The 26,514-nt window shown below is 42.6% G+C and overlaps 1 protein-coding gene across 1 annotated transcript in view; it reads left to right on the top strand.

Annotated features, from left to right (window-relative positions):
• The window catches only part of NOVA2 (NOVA alternative splicing regulator 2), a 110,479-nt gene extending 98,025 nt beyond the window's left edge, over nt 1–12,454 (top strand). The window contains exons 3-4 of the mRNA XM_033956112.1: nt 9,803–9,969; nt 11,205–12,454. Coding sequence (XP_033812003.1) covers nt 9,803–9,969; nt 11,205–12,218 — 1,181 coding nt within the window. The 3' untranslated portion in view covers nt 12,219–12,454. The remainder of the gene's footprint in view (nt 1–9,802; nt 9,970–11,204) is intronic.
• The last annotated feature ends 14,060 nt before the right edge of the window (nt 12,455–26,514 follow it).

The following is a 26,514-nucleotide window of genomic DNA, read 5'->3' on the forward strand; positions in this document are numbered from 1 at the left end:
GGGGGAGGTAAAAAAAGGAAGCACTCTGCTGACTGTAAGGTTTGATGGTTTTTAAGATGCTTAGCTCCCAGCTGCTGAGTATTAATTGGAGAACAGCTGGAGCTGAAGCCAGCCAGCACCAAATCTCTGTTGTAAGTTTAGTGTTAAAAGAGAATTAACCCTTATTGTGCCACCATGTCCATCCCTCTTTGAAAACCCTGTCTGTTGGGGCAATGTCTCCAGTTGGGTTAGTTGTATGCATGCCATGACAGTAATGCTTTCAGTGAACGTTGGTAATTTTACTGTTAATAAAGCTGCAGGGATAGTGAGGGAGGCTCTTGCATTCGATATCCACATCCCTGTTTCCTTCCCAAGTTCTCTAGTGTTCAATGGAAAAACTATGTCTGGCTATCCCTTTAAGGCTGGGGTATTGATCCCTGTGAAAGAAGTGATGTCAAACTTACCTGACAGGGACCCGGGGAATTGGAACAAAAAGTCCTAGTAGACAGCACAAACCCAGAGCCTGTGGGCAAACCTGTGTTTAAACCTAGAGAATCAAGACCTTTCCCTGGCACTCACCTTTTGCAGTCCAGCTACTCGATGAGTAGGTGAGAGCCCTCATTTCTCTGCACCCCAGACATGTAAGGGACTTCATGTAATACAATCAGTCCCCATCTGCTGCAATATTATTAGGACTTTTAGTTTGTGGTCCTGTATTTGCATAGGGTCTATCTGTGTTCTGCACGTGTGACCAAGACCAGCTGTTCTGGTAGAAATTAATGTTGTAAAGTGTTATTGGTGTCATGGCCCCAAGTAGGAAGATATTTGTTGGCAGTTTGTCCTGGTTTTGGAAGGCCCTGAGCTTGGGGCTGTATCTGGAGGGCCTCTGCCCATGTGCGGATGTTGATGTGATGACATCACACGCATGTATGTATGATTGTGATGTGATCATGTCGACGTCCACACATGCACAGAGGTCCTCTAGACGTGGGCCAGAGCTCAGGAAAGTAGACATGAGGTTTGTGTGGGGGGCAGGGCTGAGGGCGTAACAGGGTTGGGTCACATGTCCTCTTTTTTTAAAGGAGAAATCTGGTAACCCTAATTTGGTCCACTTTTAGCTTCTTCAGGAGCAGCTTCTTTAAAAAGTACAAGCACCCATTCACTTAATTTGTAAGTAGCACATTGCTATCTCTGTCAACTGCAACATGCTGCTTAGAAATTAACTGAATGGGTACTTGCACTCCTGAAGAAGCTAAAAGTGAACCAGATGGCTCCATTGAGCTTAAGATCGTAAGATAAGCTTCACGGACCAAAATGGCGGCGATGTAGAGGAGCTGCGAGAGACGTTCTCAACAAGTTCCTAATCTGCGTTTTTCAAATACCTTACACGGATGCCTCCTAAGAGGAAAGGGGTGCTTAGGGCTTCTGCCTCGTCGGCCCTGACGTCCACCCCGATTCAGCAGACGATGGACCGTTTCTTCGCGCCTTCTCCGGCGCTCACACAGGCTGGAGTGGAGAGCTCGGCGTTGGGCGGGGACGGGAGGGAGTCACTGGCCCTTTCGGGCACTGAAACATCGTTGTCTCCTTCAGCTCCCACGACGCCTCCGTGTCCGGCTACAGCCGAAACGCTGTGGCGAGAGACACACGCTTCCGGAAGTGAAAGCGTGGGGTCTCCCGGCGAGGGCTCAGCGTTGTCGGCGGGACGGCAGAGGGAATTAACAGCAGAGAGAGGGGATTTTTCCCTCTCTCAAACGGAGGTTTCTTTGAACAGCATCTGGCAATTGTTGCAGAGGATGGAAGGGAAAATTGAAAAATCAACTGATGAGGTAACAAAATTAAATGAAAAACTGGAAATTTTGACTGGGTCAGTTGAATCTATGAAAATGGAGTTTACAGGCCAAGCCAAGCAAATGCAGGGGGACATACAACAATTGCAACAATTTAAATTGGCTTCAATTAAAGACAGCTCTACCATTCATAAGAAATTAGAACAATTTGAAAATTTTAATAGGCGTTTGAACCTCCGCTTTCTAAATTTTCCTCAAACTTCAGGAATGTTACCTATTGATTTGTTGAAAAGGTACTTCATTGAGAATTTGGAAATTTCTTCTAACTGTATTCCTCCAATTAACAAAATTTATTACCTACCAAATAAAAAGATGTCTGACGGAAAAGGAAAGGTAAATGGAAATGAGATTGGGAAAGTAAGAGAAGGAGAGACAAATGTGATAGATTTTGCAAATGTGACGGCTTTACTGGAACAAACGATAACATCTGAAATGGACAGAGCAACATTACTAGTATCATTTGTTTTTGAACAGGATGTGAATATGATTATGAAATTGTTTTTCAAAAATTCCCAAAAATTATTTGGGGGACGGAAAATATGGATATATCCTGACGTAGCTAAGACTACACAAGAACGGAGGAAATAATTTCTTGCAATGCGACAACAGACTATAAATATTGGAGCAACATTTTTATTGGTGTATCCCTGCAAATGCCTGGTTAGGTACTTGGGTGTTAAATATGTTTTTTTCTCTCCTAACCATCTGAAGGAATTTCTAGATGTTAAGCAGATCATTAAGGATTAAAGATTAAGGGATAATAATAGTAATGGGCGCTAGATACATTATGCCTTTCTTCTTTGCTTTATTCCTCTAATTTCTCTCTAATTTTAGTTTTGGTCATCCCCTGTTTATTGTGGTCTAAGAAGGGGTTTATCAGTATGATGTTTGTTGTAAAAGTATTTTTGTGTTAAAAATTTTTCTTCCCTGTATTCAATGTAACAAGAATTAATTCTTGTAAAATAAGATTGTATAATTATATAAATAAAAAATGACAAAAAAAAAGATCGTAAGATAAGATTCCTGTCATTACTTGTAGTTGCCTATATTTAAAACTTTAAAAACTTATTACAATGTAATTGTAAGACAAATCTAGCTATTTTCTATTTTATTCAAGGAGGTTTTTATGATCATTGTAAGCTCCCTTTCTCTGGATTTACTGTGACATTAGACCACTGTAATCATTTTCCTCCTTGCTATCAATAGCTGTTTATTACCACAGTGGAATATGATTATTTGTGTATGGATGCACAAAATTAACCCAACTGGAGACATTATCCCAAAAGAAAATTTATCCACGCTTTGTGAATAGTAGACTAGAGTTTTGCAACTCCAGAAACTTCGGCTGTGTGAAACTTAGGGTTCACAAAGTACTTCGTGCACAACTATTAGAGTACTATCATTCCCAAGATAATGGGGATGGGGGGGGAGGACAGGATACACATTTCCCAAAGTTGACATATTAATAAATTAATAATACATAAATTAGTAAATTCTGATCTGAGTGTTTCTCTTCTGATTTTCTCTGTTTCTTTCCTAACTCTCTTCAGGGCTTCTGTCCTTTTGACATTTCTTTTTGGGTTTTTTTGCTTTATTTTTATTAGTTTAACAAATCATTACAAGTTATAAGACTTGCACTAGTAACTCAATGCCAACTTCCATCACTAATCTTACAATTAGGAATTCCATCATGCAACAAAATCAAAAGAATGGGAGGGAATAAAAAACAAAGGGAGATTTTACTCTAAAACATTTAAAGAAATTGGCTTAAATGGATTAACCTCAGTCGACTCTGTTCATACACTTCATGTAGCACCAATAGATAACTTCTTAAGATCTAAAAAGGATCTTAGATGCCTGTTTTTCTTGTTTCTTCTCTCATAGCTAGAAATTCTCTCCATTTCTCCTGAGTTGATTTTGTCACATCAGGGTATATCCAAATTCTCTGATCACAAAAGGGAGTTGAACCATTTTAAAAGTATAACCTCATAATAGGTGACAAATCTTGCTCAAATACAAAATTAGCAATGAAGGTAGCTCGTTCCTTAACTTCAGAAAGTGAGACTTCAAGAATAGCAGTAATATCTTGAAAATGATTGCCTTGTATATTGTGACGGAGCCAGGGGTAAGCCTAGCGCTGGCAACCCGGCTCCCACCCAAGGCTCTTTGGAAGGCCACTCTGGAATAAGCACAGCAGAGAAAAAGAAAAGAAAAAAAAACCTCTTTCCGCCAATAATTGCCAGTTCCAAGTTTTATTATCCAGTTCAATTGCACTGGTTCTAATACAGCCACACCGGCTGATGATGCTTGGAAAAGATTCATCACCAACAAAAGTTCTCTTTTACAGCAAGTCCTTGCTTCAATCAGGAAAGAAAAAAACCCACCAAAACATTTCCTTTCAACAGAATTTCTTTCTCGTTGTTCTGCTTCCATGCTTAGCACAGTTCTGGGCAGCATTCTGCTTTTCAAGAATTTATATACAAGAGTTTAGCTCCACTCTTTTTAGGCTTGGCACAAGTATTGTATTGAGTCCACTGTGTTTCTTCAGGACGTATTGAGAGTTGAGTCGGTTCAGCGCATGGCTACTAGGATGATCGTGGGGCTTAAGGATTTCTCATACGAGGACAGGCTGCACAGATTGCGGCTGTACTCTCTCGAAGAGCGTAGGGAGAGGGGAGACATGATTGAGACATTTAAGTACATCACTGGCCGCATAGAGGTGGAAGACAACATTTTCTCTTTCAAGGGTCCGTCAGCCACAAGAGGACATCCGCTGAGGATTAGGGGCGGGAAATTTCATGGGGATACCAGGAAGTACTTCTTCACAGAAAGAGTGGTAGACCATTGGAACAAACTCCCAGAGCAGGTGATCGCGGCCAGCAGCATACAAGATTTTAAGAATAAATGGGATACCCCCATCGGATCTTTACAAGGGCAGTGTATAGGTGATAACACCTGTGAGCGACCCCTTAGGAGGTTGTTAGGGGAGGGTTAATGGAGTGGGCAGACTTGATGAGCTATGGCCCTTTTCTGCCGTCATCTTCTATGTTTCTATGAAGTTCTCCCCACCTGACTGCCTGAAGTATCACTATCCCACTGACCCTTATTTCTGGGCTGGGCTTGTTTTAATGGTCTAAGATTCCCCTCCCAATAAGTTCCCACTCTCAGGGATGTGAAATGTCAGGTCACTGAATCCACTCCTGGATCAGGCATCGCTCCCTTCCTGTCAACTCTCCCTATTGCAGATAAGCTTTAGGGTTCCCTTCCCAACTTCTGCCCTGGCCCCCTGAATGTCTAATACTAGCTGGGGTGCAGCGCTCCAGTTCCCTCTCTTCATACCCAGGTCAACATTGCTGCAGCTCCTCTCTCCCCCCCCCCCTCCCCAAGGATCCTCCACACTCTGCAGCAGGTCATGAAAGAGAAAGTGCTGAAAACTGCCTCTCTCTGATCAGCGAAACCTTTTCTCTGCTGCACCTGCCCACAGGAAGTTGCATCAGAAAGGTGGGTACGTCAGAGAAAAAATATATATATTAGTGCTGGTGTAGCAAGTTCTGTATAATAATACTCTGGTTGTTTTGAAACAGCTCCTGTCTTTGTATTGCCCAATCGCAAGTTAAGATCTGGGCCAGGAAAGAAGTTTTCACTGGTAGAATATAACAGAGTAACATAGGGTTATAATATTTATGAAGTCAAGAAAGAGGACACAACCCTAGTCCTGCCTCCCCCCACATACCTTTCACCCATTTCCTTAGCTCACCTTCCCATCTTCTGTACCCAGTGCAACTCAATCAGTGCTGTGTCAACTTTTACTTGTTCAAAATATTACTATTCATCTGCTTCACCATGCAAAGTCACATACCCATGCCACTCTACTTTTTGCCCATTATCTAATTAGTTATAGAATCAAGTTCAAAATCATAGTAATGGCCTATAAGACCATGGGAGTTGGCTTTCCTGCAATACCTTTTGATTCATTAATTCCCTTACACATCCTAATAACTTAATTCAAACAATGATAGACTTTTTAGCTATCCTTTTTCCATACCAGGCCCACTGGGAAACAAGTTGGGATTCAGCATTTTTTTGTATTAGTTCCCTTGATATGGAATTCTCTTCCTAACTGCATCTGAATTGAGACTACATTTCCCAAAATTCAAGGCACTCTTGGAAAGCTATTAGCAGTACACTTCTCCCTCCGTGTTCGCGATTTCAGCACTTGCGGTTTCGTTTATTTGCAATTTTTAGCATACTGGCTCCTCCCTCCCAAATTACATAATTTCCCAACGTGCACAGAGAAAATTGTGGGGGCCCCTAGAGTGAAATTGCAAATTGTGGAGAGAGAGGTAAGAGGCGAGGGCACAGAAATTGACTCCAGAGGTCTTGCGGTTGAGCATGTGCAGTTCCCTTTGACACTGAGGCTGGAACAGACTGGGATAGTCTGAAATGACTGGAAAGATCGCACTTTCCGCGGCTGATTTTGGTGAAGGGTAAGAAGGGGGTGGGTAAGGAAGAGAGGCTGTAGATGTGCTGAGAAATGCTGAGGGGTCTTGATAAATCTCCCCACAGCCCGAGTAAGGGGGTGGGGGGGAGTACATGTGCTCCATGTTGCTCTGATTATGAGCCATAGAGCAGCTCAAGGTATTGGAAAGAGGGTTTGGAGAGGCGGAAGAAGTTGTAGAAGAGGAGGGCGGGGTCCCTGGGCTCACTATGTTGATGAACCCCTCCGGGTTCCAACCAGTTATTCGCAGTTTTTTCGTGTTCATGGGTCTGTTCATCCTCCAATCATCGCAAATACGGAGGGAGAAGTGTACTTTATTCCTCATTTCTTGTCTTTGTTCTTCATTTTGCTATTATATTATATTGATTGTACTGTATTTGTAAACTGCTTTGATTTCTATCTATCTATCTGTCTGAACAGCAGTGTATCAAGTCTGGAATAAACAATCCTAAAACTTAATCACTTCTGTACAGGCCATGGATGATTTTTGTATGAACATTTTTCAGATGAAGTTATCTGATATACTGTACCTATTAGTAATTATGGATGTAGGGTATTCCTACAAACTAGGATGTTTGTTATTCTTTAACCTAATTATGTGTTTTGGGAGGGTACCACAAATCTGTGTATTTTGATATTTTTACATTGCAAATTTAAATTTCAGGTACATTTTTATATACATGCCTTTAATTATTACAAATTTTGAAACTGGTATATTCTCCCAATTTCTCTCATTGTGTTTAGCAGTCACAGACTTTTTTTAGTTTCACCATCCCCATTAGTCCATCTCTGTCCTCCTACTTGCAAGTCATACTCCGCTCCCAATATGCACCTCGGCAATGGGTCTGAAGACTGCGCCACCTTCTCCTAAGGACCTGCACAGCTAAAAGCAGAGGGCTGGATATTCTAAATGATTTAAATGGCCAGGAGAAGCTCCTGACCATTTAAATCACCTGTCCAAGACTAACTGTGAATTTATAGTAGCACTTAAATGGATAGTGATGCTGAAAATGCTCCTTTAGGCCTGAATTTGGTATAGGACACCCAGTCTCAGAAGCCGATGGGCGTCCTATACAGAATTGCGCCTAAGCAAAACTAAAGTGGACCCGATTGATTCTCTAACCGACGTCCATGTTAGAGAATTGAGTTGTAAGTAGACACAGCCGCTGAGCTTATCATGGCAAGGGATCTAATTGCGGCCGCTCATCCCCCCCCAACAATTGGGGAAGGAGGGATGTCCAATCCCTCCTTCTGGAACACCCCCCCCTGGTAGATTGCCAGCAGGAGGGATGCCCGAACCCTCCTATCCTACTGTACCCCCCTTAGATTGTGCCGCTCCCCTCACCCAAACCCCCCTGGACTCCCCCCCCCCCAGACCCTCCTCTAACCTTTTAGGAAAGCCGGATGGATGGGTCTTCCCTTTGTCCAGGTGGTAGGCCCGCCTACGTCTGAATGAGTCGGGCCTGCCCCTTTCTGAAGCATTGTGGGATGCACTGGGGAGGGACCTAAGGCCTGATTGGCCCAGGCACCTAAGGTCCCCACCCATAGGAGGGGCCTTAGGCACCTGGGCCAACCAGAATCTTAAGCAGCATGCCTGATTTTAAGGCCAAATGGGATAGACACATGGGATCTATTCACAGAGAAAGGTAGGGGAGGGTCATTGGGGTGGGCAGACTAGATGGGCCGTGGCCCTTATCTGCCGTCTATTTCTATGTTTCTATGTTTAAAGGGGGGGAGTTCCAGCAGGAAGGATTGGGCATCCCTCCTGCTTCGATCTACAGGGTGTTCCAGCAGGTGGGATTGGGCATCCCTCCTGCCAGCGATCATTCGGGGGTGGGGGGGGGGGTCAGGTGGCCGCTGCTGCAGCCGTTAAACTTATCGCAGCAGGGAGATCCCTTGTTGTGATAAGCTCAGCGGCTGCATCTAGTACAATGTAGGCTAGCATTTTGCTGGCCTACATTGTATGCGTCTCCCGCTGGCCTAGGAAGATGCTTATGGCTGCCTAGGTCCACCTAAGGCTACTTCCGGGGCAAACCACGCCTAGCCTTAGGGACACTTAGGTGGGCTTGTTCACCTCCCTGTGCTCCCGGAGGCGCCTCCAATGTAAGTGGCCAAAAAAGTGTCCCCCAATTGGCTGGTTAGACAGCGGTAGGATGCCTACAATCGGGACTCCGCTTACAGAATCTTGGCCTTCGTGTCCAAAAGCATTCCAGCAGCAGAGTCAGCATTTAATTGTTTAAGAGAGATTTTTTGGATTAAAGTTAACCTCATAAATAAGACCACATAAAAGGCTCTTTATAGCCAGTTAAGTGCCAAATATTGCACTTAAACTTCTGTATTTGAAGCCTGAACATGGCTTGGCATTGAATTTCTAAGTATAATGCTGCTGGCAGTCGGCAAAATATTGATCAACTCTGGCTGTAAAAGCGGTTCACAGTCATAAGCGCGTGAGACCATTTGAGAGCGGACAACTGAGCGCAAGACTTCAGCGTGCCGCTCTAAAAGCTTCTTTTAAAGAGCTCCAACGGGGGTGTGGGGGGGGGGGAACCCCCCCCAGTTTACTTAATAGTGTTGGCACTGCCATTGGGGGTGGTTTTGGGGGGTTGTAACCCCCCCCCCCATTATACAGAAAACTTAATTTTTCCTAAAAACTAGGTAAAAAGTTAAGTTTTCTATATAATGTGGGGGGGGGTTACACCCCCCGCACCTCCCCAACACGGCAACGCGAACACTATTAAGTAAAGTGGGGGGTTCCCCCCCATCAGAGCCCTTTAAAAGAAGCTTTTAGAGCGGCGCGCTGAAGTCTTGCTCTCAAATGTCGGCGCGCGTTTCTCTTGCGTGCTTTTGTCCCGTCATCGATAAAAGCATATGAAAGAAGGGGGCAGGCAATAGTAGTATCAATGACAACCATTTCCAGCATCAGTTCCAGGTGAGGGGGGAGGAGGGAAGGGGAAAATGGAGAGAAGCAGGTCCTGCTCCAGTGACATCATCTCTTTCTGATGGTAGCAGCTAGATGCTGTCATCAGATCACCATAAAAAAGGACGATTTGGAGGGATTTGGGATATAACTGGAAGACCAAAATGTTTATTGGGATATTCCAATTACAGTATAACCTTTTGCAGTGCTGCTACTCTCTTTTTATATCAGGATAAGTTATCAGAAATCCAGGACTGATCTAAAATCTCCTTTCTGGAACTAGGTAACTTGACAGCTCTGCATGTACTTGACAATAAAACTAGAGTCTGGCTGTGAAATATCAGGATGATATGAATGAACCTCCTAATTCCTGGTTACTATAGTTAGAAGGAGAAATCCACAGAAAGAACAGATGATGAATGGAGTAAATATAGTGACATCAAAAGATCCAAATGGCTCTTGTTATGGGCTCCTAACCCCATGTTTTGAGGAATTGAGATGAGGCTTTACTGACAAACCATCTCTTTTCCCTCCCTTCTTTTCTATTACTCTTTTTTGCAGGTACAACTGAGCGTGTATGCCTGGTACAGGGGACTGCAGAGGCCTTGAATGCTGTGCACAATTTCATTGCAGAAAAGGTGCGGGAGATCCCTCAGTCTGTGGTGAAGCCTGACTCTCTCAACCTGCTGCAACCACAGACCACCATGAATCCGGACCGTGCCAAACAGGTGAGTCTTCTTAGGCAGGGTGACAGATGCCTTCTGGAATATAATCATCATCAAGCCTTGGCCAGTCAGGAGCAGGAAACCCCAGTCCTGATTAGGATGGTCAGTCTTCAGTCACTGACCCTACCTCCCCCTCGATTGTCTCCCCTTCCCCTTTTCTGCCCTTGTGCATTTCTTACCTAGAGTGTGCTTTACCTTTAAGTATGGCTGGTCTTGAACGATTGGTTTTTCTCCTATCTAAAATTTTGTAGTTTCTTTTTTTGTAGTTTTCTTTTTAAAATGTAAACCGCTTTGATCTGAAAGTTAGCATAAGGCGGTATAGCAAGTTCAAATAAACCATAAACCATGTGGACTTACAATTTGCTTTTTTTAAAGAAGTGCTTCTCAGCTCTCTTCTGGAGGCATACTTTACTAGTCATGCGTTTAGAAACACAGCAATAAATATGCATGAAACAGATTTGTATATAATGAGTCTCTGCTCTATGCAGATGTTTCTCAAGCCTGAAAATCTGACTGCTTATTAGAGAATGACACGGTGACAAAATTCATCACCGTTCCCGTCCTCGCAGATAACCGTGGGAAATAATCCCATGTCATTTTCTAGTGTCTATTTCAACCTCAGTCCTTCTTCAAAGCAAAGCTTGAGGGTCAGTGGTTGTGGCCATTCATACTCTGATTCTTATGTGAGCCAAGGATAATGAAGCCATTGTGACATCACTGATGTGATTGGCTCTTAGGCACTGGTGGAATGAGGCATTATGACATCACAATATCTGCTCTGGATACCAGAGACTGTCATTCTGTAGTGTCTGTTTCAACCTCGGTCCTTCTACACCAGCATTCTTCAAAGCAAAGCTTGTGGGTCAGTGGCTGTGGCCATTCATACTCTGATTCTTCCCTCTCTCCTTAAAGAATGACATGAAGATGGTTTCCCGCAGTTATCCGCGGGGACGGGAACGGTGATGAATTTTGTCACCGTGTCATTCTCTACTTCTGAGGTCTGTTAGCCTGAACAACTATTAAATTTGCTCAAAAGTCATACAGATCCAATTGCAGAGAGGAATCATGTGTTAATATCTTAGATCTCCTATGTTGTGGTCCACTGTTTTAACTCTTTTCTATGAAAAATGACAGATTTCAGGCTTTGTCTTAGATTCCATACTTATATATTCTGTCTTCTGCAAATCTAGCCCAATTACTTTCAATTTTATTTCTTTTCTTTAATATTTCTTATGCAGGCAAAGGTCATTGTTCCTAACAGCACTGCAGGGCTGATCATTGGGAAGGGAGGAGCCACAGTGAAAGCCATCATGGAGCAATCTGGTGCTTGGGTACAACTTTCCCAGAAACCTGAAGGCATCAACCTGCAGGAGCGGGTGGTGACAATCAGTGGTGAGCCTGAGCAAATTCACAAAGCCGTGGACATCATCGTTCAGAAAATCCAGGAAGATCCACAGAGCAGCAGTTGCTTGAATATCAGTTATGCCAATGTGACTGGTCCTGTGGCCAACTCCAACCCAACCGGTTCCCCATATGCCAACTCCACAGATGTGCTGCCTGCAGCAGCAGCTGCTGCTACTGCCTCAGGGCTTCTGGGACACACAGGCCTGGCTGGAGTTGGAGCTTTTCCTGCTGCCCTGCCTGGTTTCTCTGGCAATGACTTGTTGGCCATCAGCACAGCACTCAACACTTTGGCCAGTTATGGATATAACACCAACTCCATGGGGCTGGGACTGAATTCTGCTGCTGCATCTGGAGTGCTTGCAGCAGTAGCTGCTGGTGCGAACCCTGCAGCCGCTGCCGCTGCTAATCTTCTTGCATCTTACGCTAGTGAGGCATCCACCAGTGCTGCAGCACCAGCCAGTGCCATGGGAGCATTCACACTGGGCTCATTGGCAGCAGCCACTGGTGCTAATGGTTACCTTAGTGCTGCTTCCCCCCTGGTGGCCAGTTCCCTCTTAGCCACAGAAAAGCTGGCCGAGAGTGCAAAGGATATGGTAGAGATTGCGGTGCCAGAGAATCTGGTGGGTGCCATTTTGGGAAAAGGTGGCAAGACTCTGGTGGAGTATCAGGAGTTAACTGGGGCCCGGATTCAGATCTCAAAAAAGGGGGAGTTCATTCCGGGATCCAGGAACCGCAAAGTCACCATCACGGGCTCCCCCGCCGCCACCCAAGCAGCACAGTATCTGATAAGTCAGCGGGTGACATATGAGCAGGGAGTGCGTGCCACAAACCCACAAAAAGTGGGTTAAATGTTTGAAGCTGGGTTCTGTTTGTGTAAGCAAAAAGTGTGTGTGTGTGGGGGTGGGGGGTTGATGGTGAAAGTATGGTAAAGGGACCTGCTACAAGGAGAAAAGAAAGCTTTGAGATAATTAGAAAAAAATCTTTGCTTAATATATGAATTTGCCAATGAACCTATCAAAGATGTGTGTGATATGTATATATTCCAGTTTTGGGGGTTAATTTTAATAGAAAAAAAGCAAAACGATGGTTTTTTTTTTTTTTCCATTTATTTACCTTGGTTAACATGGCTTGTTCTCCATGCACTGCATCAATGATGCATTTTATGAGTGTGGTCAGCCAACTACACCAACAAATTATTATTCTTTTAAAAATAATTACACTTACTATCAATGGTTCTATATTAACTTGAGGAACAGGGCAAATGTGTGTATGGGGGGGGGGAGTGTAGACTAATGATCATAATTTTCAATCAGTGACAGAGTGTGGGAATCTGCACTTCCTGGTAGCACCGAAATTAAAAGGATTACCTGGATCTTTTTCTGCATTGGTCCCATGTTTCTGGGATCAGGTATTTTCCAGTCTTGCTGTGTCTCAAATACACAACAACAACAAGACACTCCTGATTTGCCAAACAAATCCTAAACTAGAAAAAAACAAGGAAGGCAACCAAGTCACATCAAGGTCTGCGTGGGGGAAGCTCACAGTGCCAAACTTGTCTCACAACTTATAAGCCAAATACAGTGTAACATTTCAAAAAAGCATGTCACACTGTATAATGTTATAGGGCGCTCTCAGTGTGAACCCTCAGTGATAGGAGCACAGTTCCGACACTTCACTTCTGGGTCAAGGCAATAAGCCTCCACCCACACACCATCATCGAGCGCCCTAGTTTTGGATAAGTATTGTTTATTTTTGGATATGTTCTTCATTTTTTGGTATGGTTTTTGATTTTGTTGTGATTTTGTGCGTTTTTTGAGGGGGTTTGGCTGGCAGGGTTTGTGTGGGGGTCGCTCAGGTTGTTTGTGTTGTGTTGAGTTTTATTTACTCACTTTGATTGTTGATTGCTTTGATTCTTGCACACACAGGGCGCTCGATGATGGTGTGTGGGTGGAGGCTTATTGCCTTGACCCAGAAGTGAAGTGTCGGAGCTGTGCTCCTATCACTGAGGGTTCACACTGAGAGCGCCCTACAACATTATACAGTGTGACATGCTTTTTTGACATGTTACACTGTATTTGGCTTATAAGTTGTAAGACAAGTTTGGCACTGTGAGCTTCCCCCACGCAGACCTTGATGTGACTTGGTGTCTCAAATACAGACATCACATATGGAGTGATCTGTATAAACATCTGGTTAATATTCAGAAACACTTATCCAGATAACAACACCTGCTATTTAGATAAGTGCTGCTAATTAGAATATGCCCCTGAATATCCTTATAGTCTGCCTTGATGCAATGTAGATAGGCCTGGATCCTGTAAATGGCGCCCAAAATGGCCGGTACTTACAAAAAAGACACCAGCCACCTGTCAATCATGCATAGGCATTGTTAACAGAATCGCAGCTACTAGTACCTAAGAAAAAAATGAGGCACTAGTAATGTAGGCCAGGGTTTTAAAGATCTACATTACTGGCACCTAAGTTTTATGGAGAATCATGCTTAGTGGTCATCTCTGCCCCTTAACTATGCCTACTTTGACCTTAGGTGCCGCTAGACGCCATGCTGTAGGTACGATTCCAGCGCCTACTTTTTAAAATGAGTTTTTAATTGGTTTTAAATGGTGTGTTTATTTATCGCACTAATTAAAGCAATTCACTAAGGTGTCAGTTGGTACAATCAAGGCGCTGTTTTCAGAATCCAGCCCATAGTGCCATGGTGCACATCAGCTGTGCCAGAGTGGTCCCAGAATTTATCCACATAGTGGCATTATTCAGTCTGCTATCCAGGTAACTTACTGATAACTTTAGGTTATCTGGATAAGTCGTCCAAATAGTGGATTGGATGTTGCCACTATCTGGGTTTCTACTGCCTTATCTGGATAGTGGCACTGAATATCCAGATATAGTTTGTCCTCTGCAGCCGTCCTTTAAAAAAACCCACTGACCACGGCAGCTGAATATTTACCTGGCAGAATCATGGTTAAAAGACATGTATTTAATATTCTCTGAGACAGCTGGAAATAACCAAATTCTTGTGAGTTTGAGAGTCTATTTGAAACAACAGTATCTTTTCCCAGGAAAGATGGATCATGAATGAGCTTTTCTGTCCCCCCCCCCCCTCCCCACTGAGAAACAATGCCAGAGAGATGAAAATCAAAGCTTTGAAATCAAATCCTGCTAAACTGCTTTGCTTCAGCTCAGCACAGAAAATCCAGCTTCTGATCATGACATCCTGTGGCAATTTGAATCAAAGCAGTGGGGTTGGTTCGATTTTCATGTGTGTGGTTTTTTTTTGGGGGGGGTGGAGGGAGGATTAGATATCCAGTAGTTTCATATGTAAAACATAAATGCCTAATTTTATAGCAATTATTCTGGGCTTTATGTAGAAATTCCTCAGAAAGTACAATTTCTTTAGCTCCCAGGATTTAAAGTGGATAGTTTTCTCTTTAGTTTGTTGAGGGGTGTAAATGTTTTCAATATTGGTGCCATGATATACAAAATAAATGATTCTATTTTCTAATCATACACATTCATGGACCACTGAAAAATAGAAAGCTGCAAGTAAATTTTATCCCCACCTGCACCTCCATGTTAAAACATGGATTGCCACAGATTTCCGTTCTCCAACTACAGAATTTGTGATTGCCTCCTCCATCCCTACCCTTAGGATCATAATGCCAGTTTCAATGATAGATTGGCCAAGACTGACCATGGTTTGACTCCACTATGGCTTCAGTTAGGAGAGAATGCTAAACAAGTGACTACAATCCCTATTTCAAACAAAATTTTCTGGAATAATCGAATATCTACTATTTGTGTACTGTTGACCATCCTTGCTGGTGGTTTCAAACCCACCCCCACCTCCACCCCCACCCCCACAAGTTTTTGTCTATCAGGCCTGATTCTTGACAAATACATGGCCAACTGATATTCAATCATGGCATTGTGACTGGGGAGGGAAGGTGGAAGAAGCCAAATAACACAGGGTAATATAACTGAATAATAAGAATATATACCTTAAAAAAATGTTAGTCCATTAGTACAATAGCTGTTTGTAGATAACTAAACAGTGTTTCTCTAGTTTTTTTGAGATGTTAAGTTTTTGAGTTTTGTTCAGTTTTAAGCCTTCTGCCATATGAACAAACCCAGCTTCCTGTTGTTAAGTGAAGATAGCTCTTTTCCCTAGATAGGTTTAGGGAAAAAGACCCATTTACCATCAAAGGCAGTATTGACGGTTGCTTTGTTGTTGCATGGTTTAATCATTTGTGGTTATGCTGGCCCTATAGGCTACTGTGATGCTTTCTTGATCATGACCAAAATACCAACAGCCAAAAAAAAGGTAAAGCATACACCAGCATGCATAGTCCATCAGCTTTACCTGGCATTATTATGTGCACTCCTAGTCAGAGTGGTAAGGCCTCACAGGCCAAGCCTTGTTCACACCTGTCTTAACCTCCCAAGAAACTCAAAAGGATTACATTAGAACATTGTTAGCTAGTGCAATGTTTTGAAGAGGGCTTCCCAAACCTAGGTGATGACTCACAGCCAATTAGATTTTAAGGATATCCAAATAAGGACACACATATTTAATTTGTATGCTTTGGAGACAATATATGCTATTTCATATATGTTATTTCATGAATATATGTATATTCATTATGGATATCCTGGGAATCCAATTGAGTAATGGATCTCCAGAGTGGATTTCGGAAGTCCTAGTTTAGATGTCTCGAATCAAAGCTACTTCCCACTGTTCATGTGGATGCAAAGTTCATCATGGAATTTCAGTGGCCAAGCTGTGAACAGTTAAGAGTGAATGTAAAGCTGGATGGCAAAGATTTAAGACCACATAGTTTTCCTAAAAACTATGTGCCAGGCTAAGAGTTCATTTCCAGGAAAGAGTCTTCAGTCTTTAGAGGGGATGTAGGGCACAGACATCAAATTCTGAGGAAGCAGTTTGAGAAAATTGTTTTGGTGCCTAAATGGCATTCCTCACTCCCTTTATCTCTTTAACCTTTACTCTGGTCAAGGCCCTCCAAATTATTTACCTATGAGTTTTCTTTTTAGAGTTGAGAGCAGAAAGAAGGGTGTATGAGCAATTGTATGAAAGGTGGGCAATTTTCGATTCCCATTTGCAATATAGCTTCACTTGTGCTGGAGGTAAAGAAAGTCTAGATCAGGGGTAGGCAATTCCGGCCCTCAAGAGCCACAGGCAGGTCGGGGTTTCAGGATATCCACAATAAATATGCATGAGATAGATTTGCAGTGCATGCACAACCATCTTATATATATTCATTGTGGATATCATGAAAACATGACCTGCCTGTGGTTCTTAAGGACTGGAATTGCCTACCCCTAGTCTAGATAGATGCTGGGCTTGATCTCACTAGATTAGTGGTTCTTAAACCTGTTCTGTGGGACCCCCAGCCAATCAGGTTTTCAATGTATCCCTCATGGATTTGCATGAGGCAGATTTACATGCCTGTCACCTCTGTTATATGCAGATCTGCCTCATACATAAGAACATAACATAAGAACATAAGAATTGCCGCTGCTGAGTCAGATCAGTGGTCCATTGTGTCCAGCAGTCCGCTCACATGGCGGCCCTCTGGTCAAAGACTAACTGAGACTAGCCCTAACTGAGACTAGCCCTACCTGCGTACGTTCTGGTTCAGCAGGAAATTGTCTAACTTTGTCTTGAATCCCTGGAGGGTGTTTTCCCCTATGACAGACTCCGGAAGAGCATTCCAGTTTTCTACCACTCTCTGGGTTAAGAAGAACTTCCATACGTTCGTATGAAATCTATCCCCTTTCAATTTTAGAGAGTGCCCTCTCATTCTCCCTACCTTGGAGAGGGTGCACAACCTGTCCTTATCTACCAAGTCTATTCCCTTCAGTACCTTGAATGTTTCGATCATGTCCCCTCTCAATCTCCTCTGTTTGAGGGAGAAAAGGCCCAGTTTCTGTAATCTTTCATTTTATGGCAACTTCTCCAGCCCCTTAACCATCTTAGTCGCTCTTCTCTGAACCCTTTCAAGTAGTACCGAGCCTTCGTCATGTACGGTGACCAGTGCTGTATGCAGTACTCCAGGTGAGGGCGCACCATGGCCCGGTACAGCAGCATGATAACCTTCTCCGATCTGTTCGTGTTCCCCTTCTTTATCATTCCTAGCATTCTGTTCGCCCTTTTTGCCACTACTGCGCATTGTGTGGACGGCTTCATCGACTTGTCAACCAGAACTCCTAAGTCTCTTTCCTGGGAGGACTTTCCAAGTACCGCCCCGGACATCCTGTATTCGTGCATGAGATTTTTGTTACCGACATGCATCACTGTACACTTATCCACGTTGAACCTCATTTGCAATGTCGACGCCCATTTCTCGAGCTTGATTATGTCACATTGCAGATCTTCGCAATCCCCGTATCTTCACCGAATAACTTTCATATCATCCACAAATTTAATCACCTCACTCGTTGTACCAATGTCCAGATTGTTTATAAAGATGTTGAAGAGCATGGGTCCAAGCACCGAGCCCTGCGGCACCCACTGGTGACGCTTTTCCAATCTGAGTATTGCCATTTAACCCCACTCTCTGTTTCCTATGTTCCAGCCAGTTTTTAATCCACGTTTTTAATTCCTGTATAGCTTGCTCTTCCTCCAGAACGTTGTCCAGTTGCGCACGAAGTGGAATCCTTCTTCCACACACCAGTGCCGCATCCACGCGTTGACTGCTTGTAGCTCCATCTGCCTCTTCTCATCAGCCCTGGGTACCGGCAGGATCTCCGAGAATGCTATCCTCTGCATTCTGGTCTTCAGCTTCCTTCCTAGCATCCGGAACTGGTCCTTCAGTACTTCCCTGTTGTAGTTCCTGTTGCTCACGTTGTTCGTCCCCACATGGATCACCACCGTCGTATCTTCTTCTTCCACACTGTTGATGATCCTGTCGATGTGGCTCACTATGTCTTCTACCTTGCCTTCCGGTAGGCTTGTCACCAGCTGATCCAGTCTTCCTCCCGCTATGTGGCTGTCGACTTGTCTGATGATGGAGTCCCCCATGACGATTGCTGTTCTCTCTATCTTCTCTTGATTCTCCAGCTGCAGGTCCGTGTCCCTAGTGTATGTCCATCTCTCCTGCCACATGTCCGTATCCTTCGTTCTTGCTGCTGTGTCACCCATTTCTTCATGGTGGTGTCCGTCAGGTGGTCCATACTCTCTGTAGGTGTCTTTTGGCAGTTTCACTGTTGGTGATTTTCCATAGCCTCCCTGTATGCCTCCGCTATGAACTTCTTCAGCTCTCGGACTTCTTTCTCGATGGTGTCCTCTGTCTTCTTCTCTGCTTCCTCTGTCTTGATGTTCTCTGCATCTCTGTATCCCTCCTCTGCTGCTTGAAGTGCCTCCAGTTCCAGTATTCTACCCTCCAGGAGTCTGACTTGTCTCTTCAGGCTCTCCAGTTCTCCGCATCGAGCGCATAAGTAAGACCGCCTCCCAGAGGGGAGGTAGTCATACATATGGCAGACGGTGAAGAGAACTGGGTAGCTCAACATCTTGTTTCCATCTGCTGCTTCCATTGCTGTCTGCTTGCCGGTCTTCTGTGGATTCCTTCTGTGTCTGCTGTGGTTGTCCTCTGCGCCTGCTGTCCTCTGTGTCTTCCTGGCTGTGTGTCCTTTGTGCCTGCTGTGTCCTCCTTCTGCTCTCCTTTAGCGGTATATGGTTGGTTGCCCTCTGCACCTGCCGTGGTCTCTTTCAGCTCTGTTTTAGCGGTGGCTCATCCCTTCTCAAGGCCCTTTGGAAAGGCGCTCTTGCTAAGGCAAGCACCTTTAACGATTGCCTTCGACGCGCACCGAACGGCTGAGCGCCATTAGCCCCTCCCCTTTAAGGGGGAGCTTCTGTGGTCAATGTCGGGGGTGGGCGGAGCTAACTCTTGCCGATTCCCCTCATAGTCTCCTGCCTCTCCTTCCCCTCGCCTGCTCTTTTTCACTCCTTTTGCTTCCCTTTTCCCTCTACTTCACTCTCCAATCGCTGCTTCTCTCCTGCTTGCCTACCCAGGCTCATTAGAGATTTCTTGAAAACCTGACTGGCTGGAAGTCCCCCAGGACACTAGATCATAGTTAGACATACTGGGTCATAGAAAGCATAATTAAAATATGATTCTACAAATATCTTATTATTTTTTATTTATTACTTGTGATATATGTAGTGTAGTACAGATTTATAAGGACTCCCTAAGGGTGGGAAGAAGCCATCAGTGTTCTAGAATCTCAGAGGGTAATTCTATAAAGTATACACCAACAGTTACATGCTGCTTTTGCACATAAATTATTAGACTAATGGTATATTTGTACATATGTGTGCAAATACAGACATAAATGCCAAAATTTCACCTAAATGCTACTTTATAATTGTCTAGGGGCTCCTTTTACTAAGGTGCACTAGCGTTTTTAGTGTACGCACAAGATTAGTGCACGCTAGCCGAAAAATTGCCGCCTGCTTAAAAGGAGGCGGTAGCAGCTAGCGCTTGTGGCACTTTAGCGCACGCTATTCCACGTGTTAAGGCCCTAACGCACCTTTGTAAAAGGCGCCCTAATAGTCTGAGCAGAACATAGGTGGGACTCACACTTACATGCACATTACCCACATATCACCAGAATTTAAGCGCACTCGCTCCAGCTCCTTGGCTGGCATAAGTGCTTGTGCCTAAATTATAGGTGTGTGTTTTCGCTGTTGCACTACTATTGTATAAAGAAGAGTCTTCATATACATTTCTTTATAGAATAGACTTCTACCAAGTGCCCTCTGGGAAACTATTTATAGGCCTCCAGTTATAGAATTACCCCCTCGCTGTCTAGGTCTGAAGGAATCTCAGAGATAGTCAGAAAGGCTTGTGGTGGGTGTGATAGGTGTCTCTCAACAAGGCTAGCAGAGGACTCACCAACTACTGACCCATGGTTTGTATCCTATCCTGAGGGTCAGAACTTACTCAAAAAGAAAGCAGCTGACAGGCCCAGTGTGTTAAAATCAATGGGAAATGGCAGAGCAATCCTTGATGACCAGACATCATTCACTGACTTTTTATGTTGGTATTGAGGAGAATAATAGTGGGGACAACGATGAGAGACTATAGAGATGAGATGATTCAGTGGGTAGCTACTAATTGCACACATCTTTGAGGAAAAAAAGAAAAGGGTTAAAATGTGGGAGATTTGAGACAGGAATCCAGAGACAGATGTTTTTTTCATCTGTCATAAAACAAAATGACCAAGTGACTTAGACCTAGGGCTCTTTTTACTAAGCTGCGATAGCGTTTTTAGCGCATGCAGGATTTTAGTGCGCACTAAATCCACGCTACGCGGCTAGAACTAACGCCAGCTCAATGCTACTGCAGCTTAGTAAAAGGAGCCCCTCGTTTCAGCCCTATCACGTCCATGGACTTATAGTTTCATCTGTGTGTGTGTGTGTGTATATATACACACACACACACAATAACACCAGTTCCTCAAAATGATCTATCAGTCCAGTTTTTACAGCAGCCATTGACAACTGGAGTTCTCCGCTCTGAGGGCTAGTTTCACTTAGATAGGAAATAACATTGGTGGAGTTTAAGACAGGTCTAATTTCATGGAGCACAAGTTTCCTGATTTGATTTCGATAAATGAATCTTATCCTAAGCTGGGAAATATTATTTTATAAATACAAATTATAATTTTAAGCAAATAGGGGAATCCAAAATGTGAAAACTATAACCAGACAGACAAGCAAAACCCAATAAAATGCAAAGCAATATGTGCACAGCAATTTTGCACTGTTGGTTCAGTATCTGTGAAGGGCAGTGCTGGGATCAGCTCTTTCCATATCAATGGAATAGTGAAGAAGATGGGGGGAAAGAAAACATCCCAGCTGGTGTCCATCTGTGATTACATATCAAACTAAAAAAAGATAAAGAAGAGGTGTGGACAGATCATCTGAGAAATAGAAATCTTTTGTGCCAAAATAGAATACACACAAGCACACGCATTGACATGTATGTGTATGTGTGTGTGTGTCTACTACTGATTTCTAGTTTTAGTGAAACACACACAATTGTATTGATAAATGACATTGTAAAGTGCCAAACTTGATTATTTATAGAGAACTGGTAGCTATTTAAATAAGAAATATGATGTTTTTGAAGTGTAATTTTTCAGGAAAAAAAAACTTCTGAAAATGATTAATGACACGGTTAGCACTGTAGCGCATAGCATTTAAACAAAGCAAACATAATTGTGCTTATTAGCAGCTTTTTTAATAATAAAAACAGCAGATAAAGGTTGACTACAAAAAAAATAACAAAAAGAAAACTTTTATATCGCTGTGCTGTTAGACTTTGTCCTGCATGATGTCTTAAATAGCCGTATGCATGATTGTTAAGTAATGGGGATGGAGGGTCATAGGGTTTTGAAGTTTGGTTGGTGAAAGGGAGAACAGAAAACACCTCCACCCTCTCCAGGTCAGTACTGTAATGTTCTTTTGTTTGTTTATTTTTTTCATTTTGAGTTTTTATCACAGTATTTTTCTTTCCTTTCTGATTTGAGTTTTGTTTTTGGTAGAGCAAGGACAAGTCAGGAAGAAGCCTGACGATCTGCATTTCCACTCTGTATCCTCCCTGATTCCTAGTAATAATGACAGCTAGTATGGTTGCAAGAAGTTAGCATTTTAATGTCAAAAAGAAATTCAACCACTTTGGAAGTGCACAAACTGAGAGTATACTTGCAGATGTGTGTATTGTCTACAATATTCATGTAAATACCGAGACATTCCCAGCCACTCCCCTGGAAATGTTTCCACTCGGGTCAGATTAATATACAGTTTATTCTCTGGACAATTTGATAAAAAGATATTTTTTCATGTAACACACTTTTTCTTGTGGAAATGCCTAATCAAAAATTACCCCATAATGATTACCTAAAAGTTTTCAAGAGGAAAATTGTGAGACTTGCCAGGCCCTCAAAGCATCTCCATGTCTTTAAGTCTTGTTTTCTTCTAGAAGTAGGAACTGCTGATCCTCAGATTGATTGTGAGAAGATGTATCAGGTGGATTTGGCCTAGATACCCATGCCATAGTTTGGATTTAGAGTTTGAATTTGCTCACCTTTCTATATGTAAAGCTCAAGGCAAGTTACATTCAATCTAAGTGAGGCAGGGAGTGTACCTTGTTTGTGGAAGCATATTTTCTGTCCAAAGAAAAATAATTCATTTGGGAGAATAAAATCTATGAGGCTGATTCACGAAGCTACATTATAGTTTTAACATGGAAAACCTGCATTAACAGTGAATAGTCCACATTGAATAAAAAGGGATGCGCAGTAAGTAATGCAGCTTCGTGAATCAGCCTCCGTGGTTGTACTTAGGTAATGGAAGATTAGGTGACTTGCCCAAAGTTACAAAGTGAATTAGTGGTGCAGACAAGATTTGAACCCTGGATCTTGGAGCTACTGCTCTAAATGTTAGACCATGCCTCCATTCTATGAGCTGATGCTAACCAGTGGAGCAGGATCTGAGACTGTATCTTAGGAGATCTCCAGATTCCATAGTTCAATTTGGTAATACATAGTTTTCCTCTGCACCAACTTTCAACAAGGAAGTTGTCCCTCTTCTGAGTATATGTGCCCCTTCCTGCCCCACTTTTAGCAAAAATAAATGAAATATATTAGTGTAGCTGAAGATTTTCACTTCTTAATGGATAGATTGCTCTTACATCATCACAAGCTCAGCAGAGCCTCCAAGTTACCCAGTTCCAGGATGGAGGTTTTAGACCAGTTCTGGATTTTTTGCCAACCCCATCTTCAAGCATTATGGAAAATCCAGGATGGTGTCAATGGGTAGAATTAGAGACTGCACTTACCACACTGTTATGGAATTGTACAACTAGGACTGGCCAAAAGTCTCCCTTCTAAAACTGGTTAACTTGGCAGCTGTGAGCTCAGTTCAGCACTGGCTGCTGCTACTTTATTTGCCTGAATCTAGGCCATGGCAGTACCTGGGGGACAGTTTATAGGATCAACAAATGTATCATAAAGGGATTGATAATCAGTTTATGGTGGTAAGCATCTGAGGGACTGAACTAACCCCAGATATTCAATGCCAGGGCATGTGTTGTTCCAGGTATGACCACCAACTTAGAAGTTAATTGGACACTGGCTGATGATCACTGGTGCCTGATTAACATGCTGTAAAAAGTTAGAAAAGATGCTTTCCTATTCTAAATTTATGTGGTTACTTAGCCAGTTCGTAGACTGAAAATTGCTGCTAACCAGCTAAGCTTCCTCTCTGCCCTAACTCTACCCCTGGATCACTCACAAATTAGCTGATTGTAGCATATTTGATTAGAGGGGATTTTCAGTGACACTATCCAATTAAATGCCGCTGAATCCCCACAGAGGTTCCTGGCCGTTTAAATTGCTTTGAATATCAACCCCATACTTATGAAAAGGAAGATGCAGTAGGCAATACATTATAATCCAAGTGAGGAACCTCAAAGAATCAGAAATTAGAAATTGGGTGCCTTTAAAATTCCCAGACATTTTATTAGTCTACTAGGAATTGGGGGTGGGGAATTGCCTCCAGTTTCTCAGGGCACAGATTTCTTAGGTAAAGCACTATTACAAGGTCATGCATGCAAAGGTATGAAACTAGGACTGGCTCAACTTGACCTGAAAAAATAAAGCTGACCATAAACAGGACGAGATGAGGGTAGAGACTGCCTAATAGTACATATATTAATATCCTGTATTCAGATTTGCCAGGGTTTGCCTTTCAGCTGTGCTTCTTAACACTCTCCAGCAGGCATACCTAGTTAGTAGAGAGTGGCACAAGGACAAAGATTCATCTCCATCTCCTCCCCACAGCCAATGATTTTTTCCCATCTCCACCCCATCCCTGCAGTGAAGTGCACTACGTAACTCCATCCCCTCACCATCCCTACATTCTCCATCCTCGCCCCCCTCACCAAGCCAACAGTTTTAATTTTCTTCCCTGCACTCAACTGAGCAGGAAAGCGACTGTGCTGTTTGAGGTTACAAATAAATGTGGACCTCAGCAGGTTGCATGAATCAAATATTTTGCCCTTTTTCACCTGAAAAGAACACAAGATATCTAAAAAAAAAATAAAAAATAGGAAGAAGAAGAAGGCTGCTGGATAATCTCCTCCTCACTTATAATATCCTTAAGGAACATTTATGCAGTGTCCAGCATCTTCCAGTTGGCCATGTTCAACAGCACTGTAACAGAAATCCTGTGGTTACTAGCAACCATAAAATGATTTGCCTATCAATGTTTTTAGTGGGTTGCCAAACAGCTACCACATTTTAGATCTGCTGCCCTTTAGTTAACTGTTGAGTTACCAAAAATGTTATGATTATCTGTATTAGTTGTACATAACGGCTAGAGCAGTGGGCTGAGAATTAGAGAAATCAGGGTTCAAATACAACTACTGCTCCTTGAGATCTTGGACAAGTCACTTAACCCTTCATTGTCTTAGGCAAAAACTTCAGTTGTAAGCCCTCCAGGAAAAAAACTTACACCCTCCTTTATTAACGCGTAACGCGGGATTTAGCGCCGGCAGCAGCGGTAACTGCTCTGATGCTCAAAGGAATTCTATGAGCGTCAGAGCAGTTACCGCTGCTGCTAGTGCTAAAACCCGCGCTACGCGTTAGTAAAGGAGGGGGTTAGTGTACCTAAATATAATTCACATTGACATGAGCTAAATCCAAATCCAAAATCTAGTATTAGGCATATTATGAAGTAATACAAAACTTTAAAGTCATACAGGACTTATAAAGCAAATCTACCATACCATCATAGCACTTACTTCCAAGAGTCACACAACAAGGGCCTACCAAGCAAAAGGTAGTGCTGCAGACATATCAGTGGACACAAGAACATTAATATACCTGCTAAACAAACTGGATTAGTACAGATTGATTTTACGTAGACATTCAGGCCCCGATTCTGCAAACTGTGTCTACCTTTAGACGTGGTTTAGACATCTCCCACATGCATGTCGTGCTCAGCGTTACTTAGGCGTCACATGCGCGTCACATATAATCACTTTTTTTTTCTCTTGTAGACGCTAGTATTTAGTTATATGTAAAAACGTGTTTTTTACTGATTCTTTTCCATTATTTCAGGATTGTGATTGTAAGCTTTAACATAATAAAAACACAGTATACCATCTTTAAAAGGATATTTATAATACATTATTTGAATTATAATTATTGAATTATAATTATTTGAATTATTTATAATACATTATTTGGGAGTTGAACTGGGAACATCAGTGTGAATCTTGAAAAAAATGTGACATGCTTACACGCTAACCTTCATTCTAATCCACTGTGCTAGACAATGAGCCATACAATAATAGCAATTCTGGTTTTATTATACTGTTCTGTATAGGCATCATTATGGCAGTTAATTCTGCTAGGATAGATACCAGGAGACAACATAAGGTGGACTCACTGCCCTGTCATATTCTTTTTCTTCATTAGTACAGGATTGTAAGCTTTAACTTAATAAAAACAAAAAAGTAACACACTTTAAAAGAATATTTATAATATTTTATTTTTAGTGAGAGGTACTGACTGGGAGTTGAACTGGAAACAGTGCAGAAGGGTGTAACTTTAACCTGTGTGCTACATAGGAAGCTACAGAGTAATTGTAAAATTAGGTGCCCTATAAGGAATAGCTGTTTGAGTGTTGTTTGGGCTTTAGATAGACGTGGTTTGGGCTTCAGAAAGACATTAGTCGGATAGATGTTATTTAGGCAGCCCTGTAGGTCATCCGTTGAACTTTGTTTGGCTTTAGATAGATGTTTCTCTGAATGGGATTTAGGCAGATTTTGGTTGTTTCCAAAATGATCTTCTAAATACAGTTCAGGATTTTATTCTGTGAATCAGCCAGCACATAAACAGGACACATCCATACAAACATATTGAATTTAAAACTTACTCATTTCCTGGCTAAAGAAGCAATGTTATTAGCTAATTACAGCACATGAAAATCACAGCTTTAGATTTCTTGCTCCAAATAACACTTTCTTTCTCACTAAACATTGCTGCAATCAGCTCATTCTTCAAAGCAAAGAAAGCTCATAACTTCATTTGGCAAAG

Source organism: Geotrypetes seraphini, chromosome 8, assembly GCF_902459505.1.
Source record: "Geotrypetes seraphini chromosome 8, aGeoSer1.1, whole genome shotgun sequence".
NCBI classification, from domain to species: domain Eukaryota; kingdom Metazoa; phylum Chordata; class Amphibia; order Gymnophiona; family Dermophiidae; genus Geotrypetes; species Geotrypetes seraphini.